This window comes from Pezoporus wallicus, unplaced genomic scaffold (genome assembly GCF_028554395.1).
Source record: "Pezoporus wallicus isolate ANWC-B61680 ecotype Strahan unplaced genomic scaffold, APGP_CSIRO_Pwel_v1 contig_8723, whole genome shotgun sequence".
In the NCBI taxonomy this organism is placed as follows: Eukaryota; Metazoa; Chordata; class Aves; order Psittaciformes; family Psittacidae; genus Pezoporus; species Pezoporus wallicus.
Window position 1 is genome coordinate 1,084,644 of NW_026635404.1, and position 22,753 is coordinate 1,107,396.

Consider the following 22,753-nt stretch of genomic DNA (forward strand, 5'->3'; position numbering starts at 1 on the left):
ACAGTATGTATGTATATACATGTGTTTGTGTGTATATACATATACATACGTGTAGCTCTATCAAGGAGAGTTGTACAAAATCAGTGCAGCTCACTCTTACGTGTTGCTGCTTGGGGAATGCAAACCATTATCAGTTTGTAGGAAGCGATATAAAGTTTTCCACATCACCCTCCCCCAGTCCCTGCACATGCACTTTGGGAACTGGACACTCCACAGATGTGTGTTTCCACCTGGGGGTTGGAGAGAAAGACAGATCAATTCTTCAGAGTATATTAGGTGAATCAAGGCAGATGATATTTTACTGTACAGAGGAGAGTGACTGCTTCCTGCTTTTCTCCTGAGTGCTGAACATTAAGGTGACTCAGACATGAGGAGAAGAAAACAGAAAGGTCCAAGTGCAGGTCACAGCATCCCTCAGAGCTGCTTGCCTGTGAGAGACCCTGACCAGAAGGAGAGCAATAGGAAATCTGGGCAACTGCATCCCCCTACCCCAGCACTCTCATTCTGGACAGACACTGGCTTGCAACACATCAGATGTGATGTGGCAGGATAATGGTGACAAACAATGTTAATAAAAATGCTTTGCTGCTCTACAGTATCTGTTGTGGGAGGGTCTCAAAGCACTTCATCAACATTATGGTATGAACCCTCATAATGCCTCTGCAGAATAGGGAAGCGTTACCATTATCACACATGTTGACCATGGGGAACCAAAGTGCTTGGGACCAGCCTGTGGATCATGACACCCAGTCCTGAACCAAGTGTCCTTTCAGTGACAAACTCTCAGAACACAGAATAAGGTAACAAATGACATAAGAACACCTCAGTGTGCTGCAATGTCAGTGTTGTAGCTATCAACGCATTCCAGCACACACAGCAAGCCATGGGAAGACATGGTGAGCAGGAACAAATTGTGATCATGGTGCCTTCCCAAAGAAATTTGCTGAAAATTTTCTGTGGTGGTGGCAGAGTCCCTGAAGAGATTTGGCCTAGAAAGTCTTTCTGATGGTTCTCGTGGGGCACATCTGCTTGAAACTGTTGAGCTGATAGAAAAGATGAGGAAATGGGGCTACGTTTTCTTTGGAGGATTGCTGCCCAGGTAGGACAAGTTAGAAGAGGGCCTTGGTCAGAATAAGAGAAGGCTCTGAGGTCAAATGGGCTGGAGCACAGCACAGCATGAGCTACTTGAGTGAAACGTGTCCATATTGGCATCTGGTCCAGCAGTTTCTTATGTTCATGAACAGAACATTTAAACAAAGACTAGAGCTTGAGACACACAGTACGGAAATGGATAGAGAGGAGAGTTCACCTACCCGCAGCCTCACATGGTCACCTTTGCTCCTCCGACTCTTCCATCTTAACTCCTGGAGATTCTGGGATCGCCTCCCCTCTCCCACAGTGTTCACATCTCCCTGCTTGCAGGGCGGAAGATCCTGGCTTTGCTTGGGCCATGAGAGGATGGAAGAGCCCCAGAACCTCAGCGGGGGTTGCCTCCCCATGAGCCATGTGTGATTCTCTTCTCTTCAAGAGGCACAAGCTCCGGTCTGTGGGAAGGTCAGCAAGTGCAATGCTTTCACAGGGATTGCCTTCCGTGAAGAAGTAACCAGTGACTGAACTGAAGAGCTTGGAGGTAGTCAGGGGAGGAAGTGTCCATCAAGGGAAGGAGATGAGCTGTGAGCCTTTTTTCTGGTGGTTGCCTGATTGATTTTGCCCAAGGCTGCATGGTAATGACCACCTGAACCATGGAGACTCTTATTCATTCCTTCCCAGCTCAGTTTCCGCCAAACAAAGCCCCAGGACGTGTGACAGCTGGAGTCCTTTCACCATCAGGTGAGGCAGAAGAAAGCCCAAGAACGAAGACAGTCTGGGAATGGGAAAGGCCACATGGCCACCCCACTGAGGCCTCCTACCTCTAAATCCCACCAGGGGAAGATGGCATGCTCTCCCTGCCTACCCTGCACCAGATAAACCTGGTGCTATATCATAAGCCTCCACAGAAGACTCAAGCTCACAACAACCTACAGTCATTATATGCTACAGCAATGATGTGTTGAGCTGGGAACATCATTAAGGCCAGGAGGTGGGAGGTATTTGAGGGGAGGGAGAAGGGCAGACCTAATTTAAATGAAGTAAAAAGCCATGTAGGAAAAGGGTCAGTGTGGGAATGTAGGGCATGAAGAGAGAAATACTGGATGGGAATGTGTTTACAGCCTGCAGTCAGTTGTCGTTTCAGCTGGAGGACAAGCATGCCTCTCATTGGGATTAGCAGCATGGGTGTGTGCATGTGGTGGGGCTTTGAATGCACACCAAGGACAGTGAGTCCAGAACTAACAGTTACAGCACTGGGTCTGGCTGGCCTTCAAGACCTCTGAGACCCTTTCCTGGCCACAGAAGTATGCTCTAGTGTGAGTTAGTTCTACAGAATTTGATAGGAACACAAATACAAGGAAAAAAACCCAACCCAAACCAAAAGAAACCAACAGAAACCAAAGCAAAGCCCAGTCTGGCTTGAAAACCAAAGATAAAACCCTCACAAATTCTGGACCCACGAGTCTATGTTTTACAGATGTTACAAATATACAGTATCTAATTAGCATCAATCAGATATACAACATGCCCACTTATTATAATTATGCTGGATATATAATTTCTATGCATGAAATGTAACTGTCTTCATGGTTAGGATTGGTACTCAGTGGATTTGGAATTTGGAAGGTTTTCTTGCAGATGGAGAGAAGATAATGGAAAATAACCGACCTCTTTTTCTGTAGGCGCGACACCCTCAGCTTTGTGCTTCTGCTAAGGGCTAGAAAAAGATCTGCTACATATGGAGTTCTAGATGTAACTGAGAGAACGTTTGTTCAGAAATGGGGGAACTGGGCCAGTGGAAGATGCTTTCAGGAAAATAAACAGGCTCAGTGAGTGTGTGGTAGCCTTGGCCTTGCAGGGGTCTCAGTGGAGTCAGGACTTCCCCCAGCACAGGTCAGCAGTGCGAAGCTGGACGAATTCTGGTGCTTTAGGTTCAGCAGTGGCAAGAAGCTGAAGGAAGAGAAACCCTCTTCCTCCTTCCTATTTACATGTTGGAGACACCAAGATACTAGAATGAGTGGGGAAAGGGTCTAACAAGCATTTCAGCATATTTGTGCTTATTGAACACATCAACCCCACTACTTCCTACACTGAGAGAGCAGGCGATTTGTAGGCACTAGTATGTTTTTATCTTATGAATATATTTAATATAAACTAAACCTTTATTTCTCAGCCAGGCTATTCTTGTCCCTAGATCTGCCAGTCCCCTAAGAAAGTCTGCCCTTGAATTCACTCCAAGGGTGATGGAAAACAGATGTACGGGTTCTGACTGATAGTGAGCAGTCTGGAGGTGATCCCCAGCAGCCAGAAGCTTACCTTCTTGCTACAGAAAGGCCAGACATGAGGGCTGGCATACAGACCAAGAGCAGTAGTCCTTCCTGCCAGAACTGGGTGCTGCATTTCCTCCTCCCTGTCTTGGGCTGCATGAGACTGCTTCTACCTGTAGCAACTGAAAAGTCCTAAATTCATAAGGACAATGAGATAATGCAGGTGAGCCCTTAGAAGGAGCCATTGACTACTATGGCTTTCTTTGACAGAAACTGATGCACATCAAGAAATTTCCCCTATTATCTCTCACTACCATCTGCTTGCTTGCTTGGGTTCTTCTTATGTCATCACCGATGAAGGGGTGGCTTTAAAAACAACAACGTGGATGGGACTGTCAGAGAAGTCTTTTCAGACACTGAGTTATTAGAGGTTATCTTGGCCTATAAGGCCACTGCAGTCTGGGGTGCTGTGGCCACCCCAGTCCTTAATGAGTATCTACAATGCACGAGGTCCTATCAAACAGTCACCTCTGTTTTGCTCGCTGTGCGGTAGTGATGGTGGTGTCCTGGAATATAATGCAGTTGTTCTACCGTGTTGTGCCGTCGGGAGGCAAATGCTTGGCGCTTGGCGGAGGTCGGGTTCATACCTAAGGTATTGTACAAGTTATTTGAGGCACTAGGATGGGAGTGCATTTTTGTCATCCTGTATCGATCCAAGACGGGTGTTGATACAAAGACGTCTGTGTGTGACAGTGCCCGTGACATAGACTGCTCAGGGTACCCCGACCGCTCCGGGGAGAGCAGCGGGTCTTGGGAGTGGAGGCGTTCTGCGGACAGGAGCTGCTCATCTGAGAGGATCCGTTCATAGGACATGCTAAACTCCTCGGGCATGATCCTCTCAGGGGACAGCACTCTGTCCTGGGACATGGCCCTGATGGGACGGCGGGGCCTGTCCCTCTGGTTGGTCTGTTGAGACATTTTGATGACGTTGATAGGGAGCGTGCCCCGGGCTGCCAGGTCTGGCAAGTGTCTCCTCCTCATGTAGTACTCATCAGCCTCTTTGTCAGCTGTGGGAAAGGAAAGGGAAGAGTTAGGAATGTCAGAGCGCTGTCCCATGGGGTGAAAGGGACTGTGTACAGCACACCGCCTTGGACCAGCTGCCTCCTCCAAGGCACCATCTACCAGCAGCTGGACTGGGGCATGGACATCCATGTCAGAGATGCCAGCCCTGTGTGGGTTGTGTCACCATGGGCTTATAGCAGACAAAGAGTGTTATAATTGCACACAGACAGTATAAGACCCTGTGCAACACAACACACCTTGCACCATGACACAACAGACCATACGTTGTCGAGTCCAGACTGTGGTGTTGGTTGATTTACACAAATGGTGAGTCATGGGGAAATTATCAAGTGTCACCTTCACAATACACTTATATAGAAAGCACAGGGAAGGTGAGCTGAGGTAGGCAAGTTCCCCATTTGTAGAAACTCATACCTCACTTCTGGCTTCAGACGTGGGTGTGCTCTGGAATCCATGACTGACTTCCTCACATCTTTAATGACTACTTCTGAGTCTTTTTAAATGTGATCACAGAGCAGGTTTGGTGGGCATGGGATGCTCTCTCTGAGAGTCTGAATCATCTCTCTGGGGTCTAGTTTTCCATTTTTCAGACACCTTGGTTGATAGAATGCAATTTATTCCATGCAATTGTTCTTGCTCGATTTGCTTCTCTCTGTTGCTCAGGAACTCAGCTCACCCACTCCCCCCCTACCCCCTCTTTTTGGCTTTTAGACTCAGAAAGGATGTTGGCTACTGCAGATGCATCCTGATATATCATACAACAGCTGGAATGACCTGATTCAACCAACTTGTAATGTGAAGATTATGGTCCCTTCCAGCCCAAGCCATCCTGTGATTCTATGGTGTGTGATAGGTACTCACAACATCCTGGAAGTTTGCTCACAAGGTAAGTTATGCATTGGTGCCTTAAAGCCTTCAGCTAAACCCTGAGTGCTGTAAGCACCTTGTGCTGGATCTCATGCTCTAATTTCCTCATCTCCTATACATTCAGCCCTCCCTCACTGCCTCCTGGACTTTACTCCTCATGGTCCTGAGAACAGTCCACATAACCCAGAGGACCTGTGAGGAGGATGGTTGATCCCCATGTCTCAGCATCCAAAAGTACAAGCTGAGAATATGCATGCCAAAATGCACAGCCTGTTGGCACCGCTCTTGCTGCCAACCTCTTCTTTACAGCCTACACACCACCAAGGCTCTCCTTGGTGGAGAGTTACCCAGAGCTCTTCTCTACATCAGCTTGCTGCTGATGGGATTTGCTCTCCAGAGTATATATTGTAGAATAAGTCCTTTTTTTAAGCTTTTTGGAAGAATATCTCATTGCAAATATCAGACAATGGCTCCCCTGCTTTCAAGCTCTTGTGTCTTTAAAATCACCTTCTAGGAAGCCTGAGAAGGACTGGGAAAATTCCATATGGCCACAGTAATTGTAGACATTGTTAGTCTATAATGTGGCCATAGATAGACTTGCATACACTTGGTGTGCACAAGCTTGATAATGATGCTTGGAGCTGGATGCTGAAAAGGAGCTAAGCAATTAGCACTTTGGCGCTTGGCCTCTGCTCTGCATGACAGAAGGTCCACTGGATTTGCCCAAGTGACTCCAAATAGACGTAATTACAGCATAGAATATCCCAAACGGAGATATGGTTGGATGCTCAAACCTGGCTGTGGTAATTGCCAGCAGGAGCTAAACCAGCTTATGTGAGGTTTACAGTGGTCTGAGACTGCTGGTGAGGTGGCAGGATCAGCTGATTAAAAATATTTGAAGTTGTTCCTTGCCAATTTAGATAAAGAATGCAGCATGCTCTGGACTTTAACTTTTTGCCAACTTAGAGCATTAAAAGCATCTTTTTGTTCCTTCTTCCACCCCTGTACACAGTGTAGGGGTCTGCATGGCCTTTTGCTGGCAGTGGTTAACCCATTGAGGGAACTGATTTCATTTCATAGGTGTTCCCAAGCTCACACAGGCTGTGTCCTCCTGTGATGCTAAGAGACACATGTAGATATTGGCACAGTTATTCTGGGAACATTTTCAGGTGTAGAAAGACTTCACATCTCCATCTCCAAGGAATCAAAGCCGAAATGGCAGTTTCCTGTGAACAACAAGCTGGTTTAAGCAGGCACCAGATAGACATTTAACAGGCAGTTGCCTCTGGAATGTGGTGTCAGTTCATGAGTGTTGCAGAACCAGTCATGGGGAATGTAGCTTGACAGGAGGCCGAGCGTGCTGGGTCACACTTGTGCCTCCATACCAAGGGAGAAGCTCAGCAGAGCTCTGTAACCGCAGCATCTCTGTCCGCAGGGAAAGCGATGAAACCAACACATCTCCAGGCTTTTGAGAGTGGAGACACTGGGTGCTTCACCCTGTGGGAACTGTGGACTATCTGGTTGCACAGTTTCCTAAAATCAGAATGTTTCTGGTCCCATCCAGTCTGATTCACCTCATCCATATTGCACCAGGAAGGTCACTGGGCTGGTGAGGCTCTGATACTGCTACCCCTTATCTTCTCATTGATGCTCATGTGGAAACTGACACTTGTATTTTTAGCCAAAATAAAACTACAATAGAATATGTTTCTGCCTCATGGGTGTGCTTAAGAATTCAAAATGTGTCCTTAGTGGATTCCAAAGGGCCAGAATCCATGTGGAGACAGAATGAAATCACTGATGTATTGGTTGATAAAGGAAGTTTCTCCTTTTTTTTTGAGTCAATCTCATACTTCCAGGCCTTCACTCACGTTTTTCAAATATTTTGAATTCCTGGACATCACATTTTCTGCACATTTTCAGGAGTTTCCTTTTTCCATAGGTTTTGGTTGTTTCTTTCCTCCCTTTCTTTCTTTGGCAATTTCTAGAACATTGACCATGGATGGTCTCATCAAACTTGAGAAGTGTTTAAGTGCTTCATCTGGCTTGGCTTTATATGAGCTGATTTGCCCTCAGACAGCTTTCTGGTTTTTTTTTCCTTCCTTCCATTTGGAGGCAGCACCACAAATGAGTGCTCTTACCCATCTCACCTCTACATGTCTGAGATGCCATCACAGAAAGGCAGAGCACAGCTCCTCTCACACTGTAATTAGATAAATGAGGTATGTTTGTGGCATTCTGCAAAGAGAATGTGGAAAAGCCAAGGATATTTTTTCTTCTCGTAGTTGTATGTGAATATGGTTAAAATACGTGCATTTGTGTATGTCTGTAAGGCCATCACAGTCATTTCTCTGCTTTACCTAAAGGTAATTTCTTTGCTTTTCTTTCTCTGCAGCTCCAGTGTATTTCCTCTCTGGGCTTGTCTCTCCTGTTTTAATTGGCTGTAACATTTCCAAGCTGCCTAGTCATTTGTGATGCTTCTTTAGCCAATACCAAGTGGCTTAATATGCCTGAAAATATTATCTTCCTTCCTGACTGACCTTTCTCACTTAGCTGGAGGCACCAGTTCCCTGGAGTGCTGGGCAGGATAGAATTAACCCAGCTGCTCTTGCTCAGCCATGTGTTCCCACATCCACCCACCACTGCTCTTCCCACATGCCAGCCTGACAAGGCATAGGGCTTCCCATGGATGTGGTACCCTGCCCCTCAGGGATCCCCCTCCTTAGCTTCACACATAGCAACCCCAAATGGGTTTCCTGTTGTCTGTGCCTTGAAGTAAAGGCTGCGGAATTAAATAGCCATGGAAGCAGAAATAGCTCTGCTTGCACAGGCTGTGCTTCCGGCTGGCTGCTATGCTAGATCCACATGTTTTCTACTGCTCCTATAAGGCCTGGACCCTCTTCAAGCTCTTGCTCTGGAAGAAGAAGCCATGGTCCTACTTTCTTAGTCAAACGCCAGCAGAGGTGAGTGCCCATCCTGCTACTCCAGTGGTGAGGAGGTCCCCTCCCCAAGCTGGGCACATTCCCCAGGGATGCAGATGCAGCAGATGCTCATCTCTTCCTTGTTTCACAAGTCACTGAGATGAGGCTCCTAAAGAGGGATGTACCTCGTTAAGCTCTAGGCATCTCAAATTAGGCTTGTTACCCAGCAAAGAGCTAGGAAGCTTACCAGAGCAACTCTGGTGTCAATGACAGACTGGGACCTTCAGATAGCTCACATGGAGATGTCCTTCACTGACTGTAGAGATGCCTCCATCAAATGCACAAAGATGCCTGATTGCTGAACGGCTAAACTAGGGTGAGGTGGATCTCACCACACCCTTGCTGAGTGATGTCTCCTCATTTTTGGCAAGGAAATATTAAACTAAACATTATTTCTTCCTGGATAGGCCTTGATTATTCAATTTAGATGCTCTTGGGAAGAAACTGCATTTCACTGTCACTGTCAATTGTGGGAAAATAAGTGACCTTTAGCTGTCTGGCAGCTGAAATAGTTGATTGAAAATGTAGCTAATTCCTTTTGTTTTACTCAGAAATATGACGTTTGTTAATGAGCTCTTCACAGCATTCTTTTCTTTTAACCATGGCAGGGAGTTTGTTAGAAACAAGTCATTTTAAATATGAAAAATACAACAAAACAAAAAAATCTTTGCAAATCCCAGCATTTAGGTACTTTTCCTGGAATTTGTGTTGCCTTTAGCTCTCTCATATAGAGCAAGAAAAAGTATTGCTGGCATTTAACAAGGACAGGTCTAGGACCTGAGTGCCTATTTTCCTTTGGCTGTGAAGAAGACCAGGCATAAGAAAGTGATTCAGTGATTCCAGAGGAGCTGAGCATATGCAAGCCCAGTGGGAGCATGGAGTGCTTAGCACTTTCAGAGCTGGAACTGCTGTCTAGTTAGTCAAAAATACAGTGTGAGGCACTTGGTTTGACATTTGTCAGGTGCTTTGCAAAAGGATAGTTTGGTGCCTTGCAACGATGACTGAACTGAAACTAGAACCTGCCAGTCATGGGTAAATAGCTGCTCTTACCATTGCAGTGTGCAGGGAACCCATTCTAGGGTGGATGCTGCTGAAAAGCTAAGGGGGTGAATGAACCCCACTCCAGCCAATGCCCAAACACTAACTGTAATGTTCTTTTAGGTTCATGTTCACTGCCAGGTATCCTCTGAATGGGGACAGGGCCACCGTCAGGAGAAGCTCAAGAGAGGGACGCTGGCCATACTCAGCACGTACTTGAGGATGTGTAATCTTGGCACCTCAATACAAACCTGTTTTTGTCACTTTTAGACAAATACCTGGGAAATGCAGTGCTAGGGTTCAATACTTATTCATTTCTCTGTGATCTACGGAGGGGCAAGGTGGACAAGTAAGGGCCCGTCCTTTCTTCAACTGCTGAGCAGTGCACCCAATGGGTCAGACTGCTGAGACACCACTTAGCAAGGTATTGCTCAGTGAAGAGATGGCATTGCTTGGTGTGGGTGAATATAGACTCAGTCTGAGTGAGGTAAGAATTGCAGGAGTATGTAGAGGAGAGTGTTCAGATCTGACATACATTCCTAGATGTTGGCTGTGGAAGGGGTGGGAGTTTCAGTTGGGATTCATTTCTGGTTTTTTAATGTTCCAGTGAGATAGATACATCAATAGCTTTAATATGGAGCTCAAGGAGATTTCACTGAGAATCCATGCACAATATGTGAAGCAATAAATAAACCACAGGCTAGAAATGGTCCTGACCATCCTCTGCATCATGACAGGAGCAGCCATCATTTCTAACCTATTCTCAATGATGCCAGGACAGAGATCTCCCAGACTCTGAAGAGGAAGTATGTACCCCAGGTAATCCTAGGCACTGCAAATCAATTATCAATTAAACAGCAGTTTTCAGGGCTATCTAGAAGGTTATATTTGTCTGCTGAGAAATTTTCATTTCAGCTAAGAAATGAAAATAAATCATCACATCTTAAAGCAGTAACATTAAAGTGCCGTGAGTTCAAGGGTTTTCAATATTAGATAGTACCATCAAAGTTGATCAAGAACATGGACTGTCCATCATTAGGCTGTAGTGACGGGAAAATGCTTGTGGGTGGCAGTGTGAGATCCAAATGCTATCAGGGACCAAAGCTCATGGTAAAGCAGAGTTATGCATGTGGCATGCTGAACAGGGAAGATGGCAGGCTCCAGCCGCAAATTACCTCACCTCTGTTCTCCAACAAGGTTAAGCACAATCTTACTTTTAAACACATCAAATGTATTTGCCTTAATGTTAAACATGTTCCATGCTGAAGTACCAAGGAGTGGGCTGAGATTTTTATGTGCTACATTTCCACTCCATTTTCTTTTCTGAGAAATCTTCCACAGAGATTCCCTATTGACAGTCCAAGGGCTTCCCTGCCACTTAATTTTGTGTCTGTCACTTAGCTGGCTAAATTGGGAATGCAGATTTTATACATACTAAGGAAGTAGGATCTGCTCCTCATCCTGACCTACCTTCAATGAAGCTATTGCAAGGATAAACACCTAAGATATTTCTCTAAGTTCAGCAGTATGAATACAAGCTGCATCCAGAAAATGTTCAGGGAAACATATATACTACAAGCCTAGTGTCAGCCTGGAGAGAGCATTTGCCTGCAGAAATACCACTTATTTCATAAACCCACCAAAGCTGAAGAGTGCCATCAGCAAAGGTGATGGGCTGGAGCATTCACAGCAAAGTTGGCAGAACAATGCAATACATAAAACAGTGAGAAAGAACAGATACCAACTAGTGTGAACAGGGTGGCAGCAACACGCTGCAATAACAGAGACAGTCCTTGCATCAGTGCATGGCACAAGTCAGGACCAGATCCAGACACATACACCATGAAACATGGCAGCAGATCACACCACTGTCCTCCTACTGAAATAGATGCTCCCAACCATTTCAGCAGCTTTCTGTCAACATGGGCTTGTCATCTGGTTTCAGCTACCCCATGGATGGGGAGATATCTGCCCTGGGTACACTAAAGTGAACTCAGCTGATCCGGGGCAGACAGCTTGGTTCATCTCAACTCCAGCACAAAGAAGATTCTCAGATGACTCTATGAGGAGCAGATACAAGGTGGTGTAATGGGAGGCAACACAGAAGGAGGTCAATAAGCAAATAACCACAGGTGCTCTCACAGTAATGAAGTGACTCTTTCTCTACACTCTTCCTTAATGGGAAGTGACAGCCAGAAGAATCATTACCAGACACACCAACTGGGGCAGTACAACGACAGAGGGAAGAAGGTTATTGCCTTAACATTGTGCCCAATGTGGCTTACAAGCAAATGAGATACAAAAGAAATGAAATGAGCTGACACCTACTTAGTCTCTTCAGAGAAGAATATTTACTTGGGTTTGTCTTGACGGCAGACTCATAGGATGGTGGGAGGTGAGAGAGGTTCTGGAAGGACCGGGAGAAGGAGAGGTCATAGGGCTCGGTGGCAGAAGTAAGGATGTTGTTCATTCGTGGCTTGTCTGAAAAGAAACAACAAAGACATGTCTACAGTGTGCACCCAACGAAGGCAAGCCATTCCCATAGACTATGCAGAGAGAAGAGCGGTATCTGAGCCAGCCTCGGTGACAGGCTGTGCACATGATTCAAACAGGCACCAGCTGATCAGCAAAAAAAGGATTCTGTGGCATCGTGTCCTTGTCCACAGTGGTTATGGAGAGAAGCAAACTGGACCTCAGGAGCCTCTGGGCCAGCCAGCTCTCCTCAAAGCAGGACGGGGTGTCTGGTCCACTTACTGTGGAGGGCTATGTCATGGTGCTGTGGATGGGCCCCACCGCAGCCTGCATGAGTTCAGGCAGCATCACTTACCTTCACCCCAGCAAGCTGTGCTTTCCCCACCATCAGAGACATGGAAAGGAGTCTGTGGGGTTATTTTAACCGAGGCTGATAATCAAATTGTTCTCTCATCGCACCAGACTTCTGATTAATGCTTTGACCCTGGAGGCTCCTGGCAAAGCCAGTCCATAGCCCCAGGGGTTCTGGTGGGCTCTAGAGATGACCATGCTCCCCTTGGGAAGTGTGAAGTGCAGCTGTGGGGTGCGCATCTGGGTGCAGTCAGAAGACAAAGTAAGGTTTGGAGAGGTTCCTGGTGCAGGGAAGTAGGTGCCATCCCTGAGGAGTTGGTCCCTGAGGGAATCCCCAGCCAGTGTTAAAATGCCCTCTGTCAGGATGCTGATGCTGAGGGCACTGACAGTAAAGATTGGCAGTGAGCATGAATGTTAAAATTCAAGTCCAGACAACCTGCAGAGTTTTGAAATCTTGTTCCTTTGCTGCAAGCTGGATGTAAAATGGTCTTTCATCAGCTCAGCCAAGGGACAGGGACCTGTTGAACTGCGTTTATAAATCCCAGGTGTTCAAATAGGCAGGTACAAGAGTATTAAAACAGCAGGAGCTTCAATGATGAGAAGCAAAGCGAGGTGAGACTACAGTGGGCTCTTTGGGAGTTTGCAGCAGTGATGGGATTGCGTAAGTGTAAGTCAAAAGGCCAAGGAGGTGGACACTTCAAGTATGGCCTGAAAATAAAACCAGACAGCTAAATTCTCCAATACAGGTGAGGACTGGCAGAATTCCCAAGTTCTGAGTTCCCACATTCCTACACGTGGGAATGCAGAGCTGCCTCCACAACTTCTCCTCCACTGTGACCTACCTTCACATTGCACCCATGCTTCCCAAAGATGGGCTGAGACAGTCTTGTCTTCCAGTGTAAACCTGCTCATGATCTCCCAAAGCCACTGTGGTCAGAGCACTGCTCTGCACCTCTCAGCAGACTTATATGCCCAGTCCTCAATTCAGAGGCATCTGTGCCATTTGGGGTATGCCAGTTTATCCAAGAAACAAGAGGCTGAGTGCTGTGGGACCTGTCAGAGCTCTGAGGCCACCCATGTTTTGGCACTTGAATTACAGCTACCATGTCAACAAACCCAACTCTTGCTCCTTCCTGCCCCTCTTGTCACTGAGTGTATTCTGCTGCACCATGAGCTTCCTCACAGCGAAGCTGCTGCAGAACAAACCACAACAGTGCCAGGGTACAACCATGAGTGAAGGAACAGCTTCCCCTCTTCTTGAGCACAAGCCTGGCACCAGCATGGGATACCCCAACTTTGTGTGATCCCGCAGCGCTGCCAGCAAGGAAACTGCTCCATGAGGAACAGGGGCTTTGCCTGTCTCAGCAAGCATCTGAATGCTGTCCTCTGGGCTCAAAACCTGACAGCCAGCGTCAGCCATCGCACAGAAAGGGAACAGCCCAGCTCTCTGCCAGAGCATCATTTCATTCCCAGGTCTGAGAAATTATGAGGTACTTTCTTATGGAATTCAGCAATGGTGAACATTTCCTCTTAACGGTGCAATAACCATCTTGGTTAATAAACTCTTCTTTCCTACTGCTTATGGACACCTCTGCACTCCTGGAGTAGGGTTATTGTCTGGCAAAAAGAACATAGCCCCAAGTGAGCATACAGCAAATGTGTCATCTCTCTGAGAACATTATTTGCTTGCTGATGACTTCAATTCATGTCTAATAGACTGACTGCAGGATTAGGAAGTGCATCATAGTCATCAGGGTGCTGGAAACAATTGATTAGATATTATCCAGGAAAGAGAGACTGTATTAGCATTGAAACTATGTCCCCACTCCTATTTGTGCTTGTGTGGCAAGGAGCCTGGGGTAACATCTCTTTACAAATTTATCAGCCAGAACCTGTGTCTAATCTCCATTTTGCATGGAGGCTTGGACATGCTGAAATAAGCCCAGCCTTATGTATGGAATCTGCGTTCAGTGCCAAAGCAGGAGCATTAATTGACTATTTGCATGAGGTGTGTGAAATTAAGTGCACACATTTATTTGATGGGCTTGTGCAGAATCAGTGCATCCGCGTACTGCTTTTTCCATCCAGTCAGTCAGGAGCAGGCTGTACTGATTTTGGCAAATGAGAAGTCACCTTGAAATCCACTTCCCATCATTCAGGAAAATAAGGGATAAACTGAAATGACCAAAGATAATTTCAGATGACTTTTGCATAATGTAGTTTGAGGGCAAGATCAGAGAACTGAGAGACTCCAGTAAGGAGAAATATCTTCTGCAATTTGTATTCTGGGACCAGTGCAGCAGAAGATTTGCAGTAGTTCATTCCTGCAATGGATTTGAGTCATGCTTTTCTCAGGCATCTCTCCTTTTTGTTTATGGTGTTTGTTGGCTCCTATAGAAGATGCAGGACATAATTAATGAACAGGGTGTAAATAAGATCTCCACATTCCCCGCGAGGCAGCAGAGGTTGTACACTGTTGTCACCCAGCATTCCACTCAGTCCAGCCCAGCTCTGTATTCTGGGCAATGGGAGATGACTACTGGAAAAAAGAAAACATCCCATGGTTACAGGGATTACTTTTGAAAGTCAGCAGTGGTGCACATCTTCCTCACCACCATCCTGCACCCATGTGCCACTTAATGCCTCTCTGCTACATCATGCATTCTGGGCACAATTTGCAAAGCTCTTTGGAGAGGGAAATGAAGGAAATAAAGCTCACCCAGCGCACAGCACATACACTGGAGTTGGGAGCACCATCCAGCAGTGCCATTTCTCTTGTTTTCCAAATTCTCTGTGCTACAGCCTCGAAGCAGCCGCATCTTTTTACAGCCAATGCAACATCTTAAAATTCTGCCAGTGTCTCCGTGATTAATTCAGCAGAAGAGGGCTCAGCTCTGCAGCATTCCCTCATCCACTGAGCATCAGCGGTTTCGGAGCACTCTGACCACAGTGCCATGTTGCTCCAGCCACTGGTGTGCTGGTATCATGGCACAGCACTGCCCAGAACTCGTTAGGCTCAGGAAGGGAGCAGGCATCTCTGTGGAGAAACTCCTCCTTTGCAGATCTAATTTCTCTTCTTGGACTCATACCAAGCAAGAACTTTGCGTTTCTTCTGTTTCACAAGCTAGAACTCTTGGGCCAGTCCGAACGGTGTTGTATTTCCATACGAACCAGTAGACCAGGCTCAGAAGGTCTCTGTTCAGACCATGCTCTTGCATAAGAACTTGAGAAAGTGCTGCCCTGGAGCAGAGTGTCAGAGCTTTGCCCTCTTTTTGCGCTGCTTGCATTGGTGGACTGCCAGAGGAACATGTTTCCTGATACATCTTGTACCCTGAAATGGATATACGGCCTGCGGTGGGCATGTCACCCCCATGGGTCTGCAGTTCCCTCTATGCAGTGGGGATTGCAGTTACAGCTGAGTGGACATACGGATTCGCTCCTCTGCTGTATGCATGCACTCAGTTGCTGTCTGATCTATGAAGCCACTCTAAGTTGAAGGAGGGCCTCATTTCACTGTCAGTCTTTCACAAACCTTCTGCAAGGATCTCTAAAGCTGGACACTTGTGTAGTGGACATCAGACCTGAAGTCTTCTTGAAACGTCTTCTTGCTCTGCCCCTGTTCTCGGAAGGCAATTCCTGTTTCAACCTGTGTTTACATGCGGTGCAGCACCTTTCGTGTACAAGGACAGGAACAGGTGATACCCAAGACAAAAAGAAACCCAAACCCACCAACAAAGTGAATTTATGGCAAAGTTTAAACCAAGCTCAAGTGGCAAAAGGGATGTGCTCCCTATTTGCATAGGAGCCTGCACATATGTTGTGTGAATTCTGCAAGACATTTCAACAGATGCCTTTTAAAACATTCACCCAGAGAAAGCAAACAATGTCACCTAGGAGAAGCTGATACAACCGAGCCTTCTGCTGCTCAGCTTCAGCTCAGCATCGCTTCAGTCCTCTGTCAAAGCACGCACTGCTCCCCCAGCACTGCCTTATGCTCAGCCACGTGAAGGCTCAGACACAAAACCTTGATTCTGATGCGAGCTCTTGCACAGGGATGCGTTCCTCAGGAAAATCTGGTGGCAGCTGATGACGTTTGGTTGCTTTCTGTGCCAAGGCTTAGCACCTCCTGAGCCATCCTGGAAGTGACATACTGTTAGAGCATGCAAAGAACTGATGTGAACAGACTCCGACTGCAGTTTATAACATACATCTTCTGTGTTTGTGGGGGGAATGATCCGTGTTTTCACACTTCCTTTTTTATGTTACAAACACTGCTATTAACAATCTTCTGCATCTGTCATGAAGAACCTCAGAGAGGTTTATACATTTCCAGGTCAGATCCTCCATGGCGTAAATCAGCAGCTCTCCAGTGAGTGGTTGCCCTCATTTATATGAGGTGGAGATGTGGGATTCTAAATTCAGTCAGTGATAAAAAAGCTTTGCGTATCAGGATGGTGCTGGGATTAGTTCTTTCAGGGCTCATGGCTGAGAACTGAAGGGATAAGATGCAGAGAGGATGAGGTACACCAGCACATTGCAAGATGATGCCCTTAAATGCTACAATATATACACACAGCATGATAATATACCTGAATCATATTGCCCAGGGGCTATTAACATCAAGATGCTTCTGTACACAAGGTGCTTAACTGAACTATGTTCCACACTGCAACAGAGGGCGAGAGGAATAATGCTGCCAATTAGAATGAAAGGAGAAACTACAGAAAGAAGAATTGTACTTGGCAACCACAGCAAAAGACATATTAATATTTCCTTGAGTTTGCTGCCTTTTCCTGGGGATGCAGAAAACAACAACACATGGCTCTGGCACCGGAGCAGCCAGGATGTAGGACTGTGGAGAACTGGGACTCGGGCTCATTCTTTTGAGGACAGGACTCACTGAATTTGAGGCTGTGCCATTGAAAACTGTCAGGCTGTTAACTCCTTCTTGAGTTGACATGCTTGACATTGCATGGAAGGGGAGCTTGTTCAGAAAGGAAAATGCATCAGTATGCTCGGTTCTGGCAGCAGACAAGCAAGGGGAACAATCCACAACTAGCTCTAGCCCCTGAGGGAAATGAATCTGTCTCAGTCCTTCGGGATTAGGATGAGGCACAAGCCCCCAGGCAGGTTGAAGACACCGCAGGGACCACCACAACCTTCTGCCATAGTCACAGTTGCCCCACACTGACAGATCTCCAGCAGTGCAGATGGCAATGCCCTGCCCTGCCTCAGCAGTTTTATGTGCTCTGGTTTTTATGACGCTGTGATTTTGCCTCCAGAACTTTTGGTCTTCTTCAGCGGTCTCACATTCACTAGGAATGAAGGCACGGCTTCCCCTTGCTTATGGTCTGAGATCATCAGCTCATGTTGACCCTTTGCTTAAACAACTGTGTTGTCACAGAGAGAAGCTCCTCAGGTTTCTTCCACAGGTGAGGATGGAGACCCAGTTACACCACAGTTTTACTCCACGAGCCTCAGTGTTTTATTTGCAATGGTCACTTGCTGGGTGCAATATAGGCCATGTCATGGGTGCCATAACAGGATTCATCTGCAAATTAAGGCCTCCATACTCAGCAGCTGAGCTGCACCTCCAGCTGGGAGGCTGTGTTAGCCCTGCCATTCTGAGATCATGAAAAGAGTGATTCTTTGTCCAAACCCACAATTTATTTAGTCTAGAAAGCAAAGACCAATTGCTTCAGCACTGAGCACTTTAAAGGAAGTTGCCATTGAAGTCCTTTACCTGTTCTCAGCCCCAGGCTGTTCTCTCTCCCCTGCATCACAGACTAAAGGAAGGTCATCACACATGTCATCAGAGACCAGTCCCATCGCTCAAGTGCAACCATAGCCCCAACAAACCAATACATCCCCTCCACAGAGGTTGGCTCTGCACTGTAGGACACTGTTAGCAACTTCTCAGGTCAAGACAGGCGAATGGTGATCCTGATTCACTGGTGACTTTGCTCCAATGTTGTAATACAGCTCCAAAACACACAACAATCTTTGCAAAGCAGCCAAATCTGAACTCGTATCCTCGTCACAAAGGCAGCTTAAATGCACCAAGAAAGCTGTGACCATGTTGTCCTGTCCTGGCAGATTACCGGGTTCATCTCTCTTCCAGGTTTCATTAAAGCCCTGCTGCTTTGCAGAAAGAGCACTGTACATAATGTGTCTATTTGTCCTGTAGGTTATATTCTAGAGATCTGATTATCTTCTAATTTCCTCACATATATTTCTACTGGGGATAAATTTAATTTAAACAGTCCTTAATTGTTATGATTTTGTAAACAGTGTCTTAAACACAATAGACACAAAACTCTTAACAAATTGCTGCAGGAGATGTGACAGGGTAGGGAAACATTTTCATATCCTCTGGGATTGTCCCAGATTGAAGCTTCTGGTCTGATGTTAGGAAACATGCAAGAATTATTTCAGCAATATATCCCCCAAAGCCCCGTTACTGTGCAGGAAGGAAGATGCCCTGGATTTTGAAATGAAGAGAAGAGAAAGAAGGAAGTAAGGAAGAAAAGAGAAGAGAGAAAGAGGAAGAGAGATGGAGAGAGAAAAGAGAGAGAGAAAGGAGAGAAACAGATTACGAGAAGCAGAACGATTCACATACATGAATAGATAGGAATGTGATTTAAGTTCACACAGGTACAGCTGTAACATTGTCTCAGAGCAAACCCAGACATCAGCTTTGGAAAAATACTTGGCCAAATTAAAACCTTGAAGTGAAGCGATTTGTTGCTTATGGTGGTGTTTCTCAGATGATTATCAAATGCAACGAACTGACATAAAAATTATGATATGAACTCCCTACTAACTACATTATTTAGCAATGTGCTTGTGATTTATCTAGATGTAAAAAATGTTTATACAAGACTCTCTTGGTTACCATAATTAAATATGCACTAAAGAGGATGAGATTAAACTCCAGTAGCAGTAAAAAATTAAGCAATAAGCTTTACAGAACCTGAGCCCAGGAAGTCAATATATATTCCTGTTATAGCCAGTGCTTCATTGCCTCAATTCTGGTTTGTGCCCTTTGCTTTTTTTCACATTTTAATTTTTGGGTTTTTTTTTAATAGGAAAATAAATCTTTGTGCTTAATTTGTATAAAGACTGAATATCTAAGTGAGAGAAACCAGTGTATCAAAGGATTTACCTGCTTTCATATGTAAAACCTACTGTGCTTAGAAACCAGTACTTGAGCACTCACATTCACCTTTTACACGCAAAATCACTACATTTCATGCTGTTGAGTTCTTCGTTTGCAGCTGAAATATGCAACTGCTGGGGAACAAAGGTCTAGAGCTGATGTGGTCAGCCCACATCAACCTTGTGGACTCATAGGAGTTGTCTGAAGTCTGTCACTGAATGCAGAGCTCAGGCAGAGGTTTCTAAAAGCCTGTAGATACCCCTATAATGGGATATTCAGTGTCCTAGAAGTGAAATAGGTACATGAATAGACTGACACCAGAAGAAGGTCGACAGACTTCTTTCAGATGTGGGAATTTTAGAGTCAGGCTTGCTAATTCAGAGCCCTCAACAACAGTGGAAATGAAGTCCTGGTATTGCAGACCATGGGTTGACTCACTTGCCTGTGGTCATTTCTCTTCAATTCCTTTGGAAACTGTCTTCCCCAACATATCCCATTTTCCAAACCCAGGCACAAGTTTCACCCCTCTGCAAACCCTCTGTGCCAGCCAGGTGGGGAGAAAAGGGAGACCTTCCCTCTGTGCTAACTGTGCTGCAAACAGCACTATGCTAATTAAATGACAGCAGCCTGACAGAACAGATTACATGTCATCCCACCATTAATTAGTAGTTATTCCTTCCTGTATCAGAGGAGTTCAGTGTAATCACATCTGTGATCTCACATGCAAAACCCACTGTGAATGGCTGCCCACTGCACATCTGCATCACTCCCCACAATATGGTCCCAGCATGGTTCCCAAGACCTTTGGGGGAACAAATGGGTTGGTGCCATTTGCTTTACCTTTGCATAGGACTAGCCAGTACAGGAAGGGGAACGAGGAGCACAGGGGACTTGGCTTTCATCCTTCCTTGACAAGGAGGTGGCCCTATGTCTGCCACAATACTCAGTCCCAGGGTTGTATTGAGTCTGTAGACTCGTTGTAATGGGAATTACAGGAGAAGGTAAGAAACCTGTGAAGTTCCAATGATGGTAGGAGATGGAGAGAGATCACCAGCCTGCAGCAGCTGAGCTCTCATCCTGACAGGTCTTCCAAGTTTCAACAGCTCATGCTCCCCTTCACATATACCAGGTCAAGAGCATCCTTACTGGGTGAGGCAGCACTTGGGGAGGCTGTGGGGAGCTCCTGCAGGCATGGGAGGGATTTGCTGGCTGTTCAGGATGCAGTGTTGTTTGTTTGGCATGTCACCTCCAATTCCTACCCTGATTGCTCTGCACTGGTAGCCTGATTGTTTAACTTCAGTTAAGAGTGAACTGAACACAGGTCGCATGCAACACAGGGCATGTCTTGAGACTCACACTGCTCCTTTCAGGTGTGTCACTGCATGGTGGGTGCTAGAGACAGGCTAAGGGGCAGAGCTCATGAACATTGTGCTCAGAATGACAGCTTCTGTCCACCTACAAATCTACATCATCACAAGAAAATGTACCCCATGTCCTACCCAGGAAGGGGAGAATATTAAACCTATTGTTGAACTGTGTCAGAATCTGAACAGTAATTATGAATACTGCAGTCTTTTGATGACTTATTTGAAAAGTCCAAATAACATTTTTAAACTCACCAAGCAATGGATCACCAGCACCAGCACACATGAACATCATAAACAAAAGTATCTATGACCATATGGATACATTAGGAATAAAATATCACCCAAGAATAAAGTCTAACTCTGAATCATACAGTTATTTGTAGTCAGATCATTCAAGTTACTTTGTACAACCAAATTATTAAGATACAGTAAAAGCAAGAAATGAGTGCAGAAAAAAAGGTGAAAGTTTCTAATCAGAGATCTCTGTAGATCTGCTTTGATTTTTGTCTTTCAAGTACATAAAAAAGAAAAGCATTTGTCAGGGCCAGAGGGAAGTTATCTGATTTAGCACATATCGCTTTATGTTACTGAATGCAATAGGGACCTGATGATGGAGCTTCATTAAAATTTCTGGGCAGAGACACAGGTAAACAGGACTCATTTGGCTCTGCTGGGGCAGTTCTTAGAACCCAGCATATGCTAGATGTGAAGAACAAGTAGTAAGACCAGAGAGAAGACAATAAATGTAACCCTATTACGCCACGTTTTTCTCTTCTTCTTCTTTTTAAAATCAGTAGTCTGAAGAGTGTTTGAATCTGTCAGTTCAGGTTCAATAAATACTCCTGTGTTAGTGCCAGGTTTAAAGCTGACGTTGTTTCTTCTGAGTTCTGGGGGACATGGAAAAAACCCCAACCCCTAACACCGTAGTCTTATAACTGAAAGTAACTTGCAGGCTGAGGAGCTGCCTGACCCATCCTCTAGGAAAGAGAAACTCCAACGGTTTTAGGTAACCTTTTCAAGGGCAGTTGTTCTCCCACCCTTTTTTTGCAGCAAAGAAACATGGACATTCCTGTACAAGTACACAATCAATTCCAGAATAATAATCAAGATGAAGTTTCAGCGTTAAAAACAAATACCAGAAAAAATTGTAACAAACACAGAGATTCAGAGCAGCAAGAAGCGTATATCAAAATGAGATTTACCCATCCCTTACTGGTTCCTCAGCAGTAGGAAGGTTCCTGGAGGAATATATCACATTCAGAGGGTAAAGGAGGCAGGGAAGAACAAAGACAAGACCAAAACAAGGTAGCAGCAGAAGAGGAAAGAAAGCGGAGAGGACTTGGGGGTTCATTCACAGGTTGGACTGATTGCACAGAGACAGGGGGAATCACTGATGTGGTGGCAGTGACAAGTCTGGATTTGGATGGAGGCAGGAAGCTGCAGGTGATTTGACTGCAGTTTGTGATTGCTGTGATGCGGGGAGGGACTTCCTGCCCACACTCAACAGCTAACAGTGGGCCAAGGACATGGAAAGAAGGAGGGAGTTAGGGCAGAGGAGGCAGAAGGGCTGGAGGACAGGACTGAGCAGAGGGGAGTGGGGGTTCTGGCCATGGAGGAAGTGATGGAACATCTCCAGGCTGGGATGAGAGGCCAGAAACAAAGGTAAAACAAATAGTGTCTTTGAATAGCATCTGAACCTTGAAACTGGCTAAAGGATTACATGGGGCATCCCCGAGTTTATTAGATCAGGAGGGCTGGATAGAGAAGTGCCAGTAAGTGTGCTGAACCATGTGCAGAGCAAAGGCATATAAAGAGAGTGCTCTTCCAGAGCTCAGCAGGAGCACTGTCAGAAGGGGTATTAACACACATGAAGCTGTTTGGGTACAAAGACCAAACCCAGAGAGGCTTTGGAAGAGTTCTGGCAGGGCTGTTCTCACCCTTTAGAGGGATGACCAGACAGGCTATATGGTGGTGACAGGATGCCCCAGACATCCCTTAAGGTGTCTCTTCTGAGGCTACAGAGATAGATCGGTGGTGGGTGTAGGGGCATGAAAGCTGCTCCGGGTTTCTTTAAGTTCC

General features: G+C 45.8%; 1 protein-coding gene across 3 annotated transcripts in view; it reads right to left on the minus strand.

The window, feature by feature from the left end:
* Window positions 1-1,847: 1,847 nt before the first annotated feature.
* Window positions 1,848-22,753, minus strand: part of SHISA6 (shisa family member 6) — a 224,798-nt gene continuing 203,892 nt past the window's right edge. For 2 of the 3 annotated variants that reach the window (XM_057423453.1, XM_057423433.1), the window contains 2 exons: window positions 11,654-11,806; window positions 1,848-4,423 (listed from right to left, as the gene is read on the minus strand). In XM_057423453.1, coding sequence (XP_057279436.1) covers window positions 3,873-4,423; window positions 11,654-11,806 — 704 coding nt within the window. In that variant the 3' untranslated portion in view covers window positions 1,848-3,872. The remainder of the gene's footprint in view (window positions 4,424-11,653; window positions 11,807-22,753) is intronic. The other variant, XM_057423443.1, reaches the window with a different exon arrangement.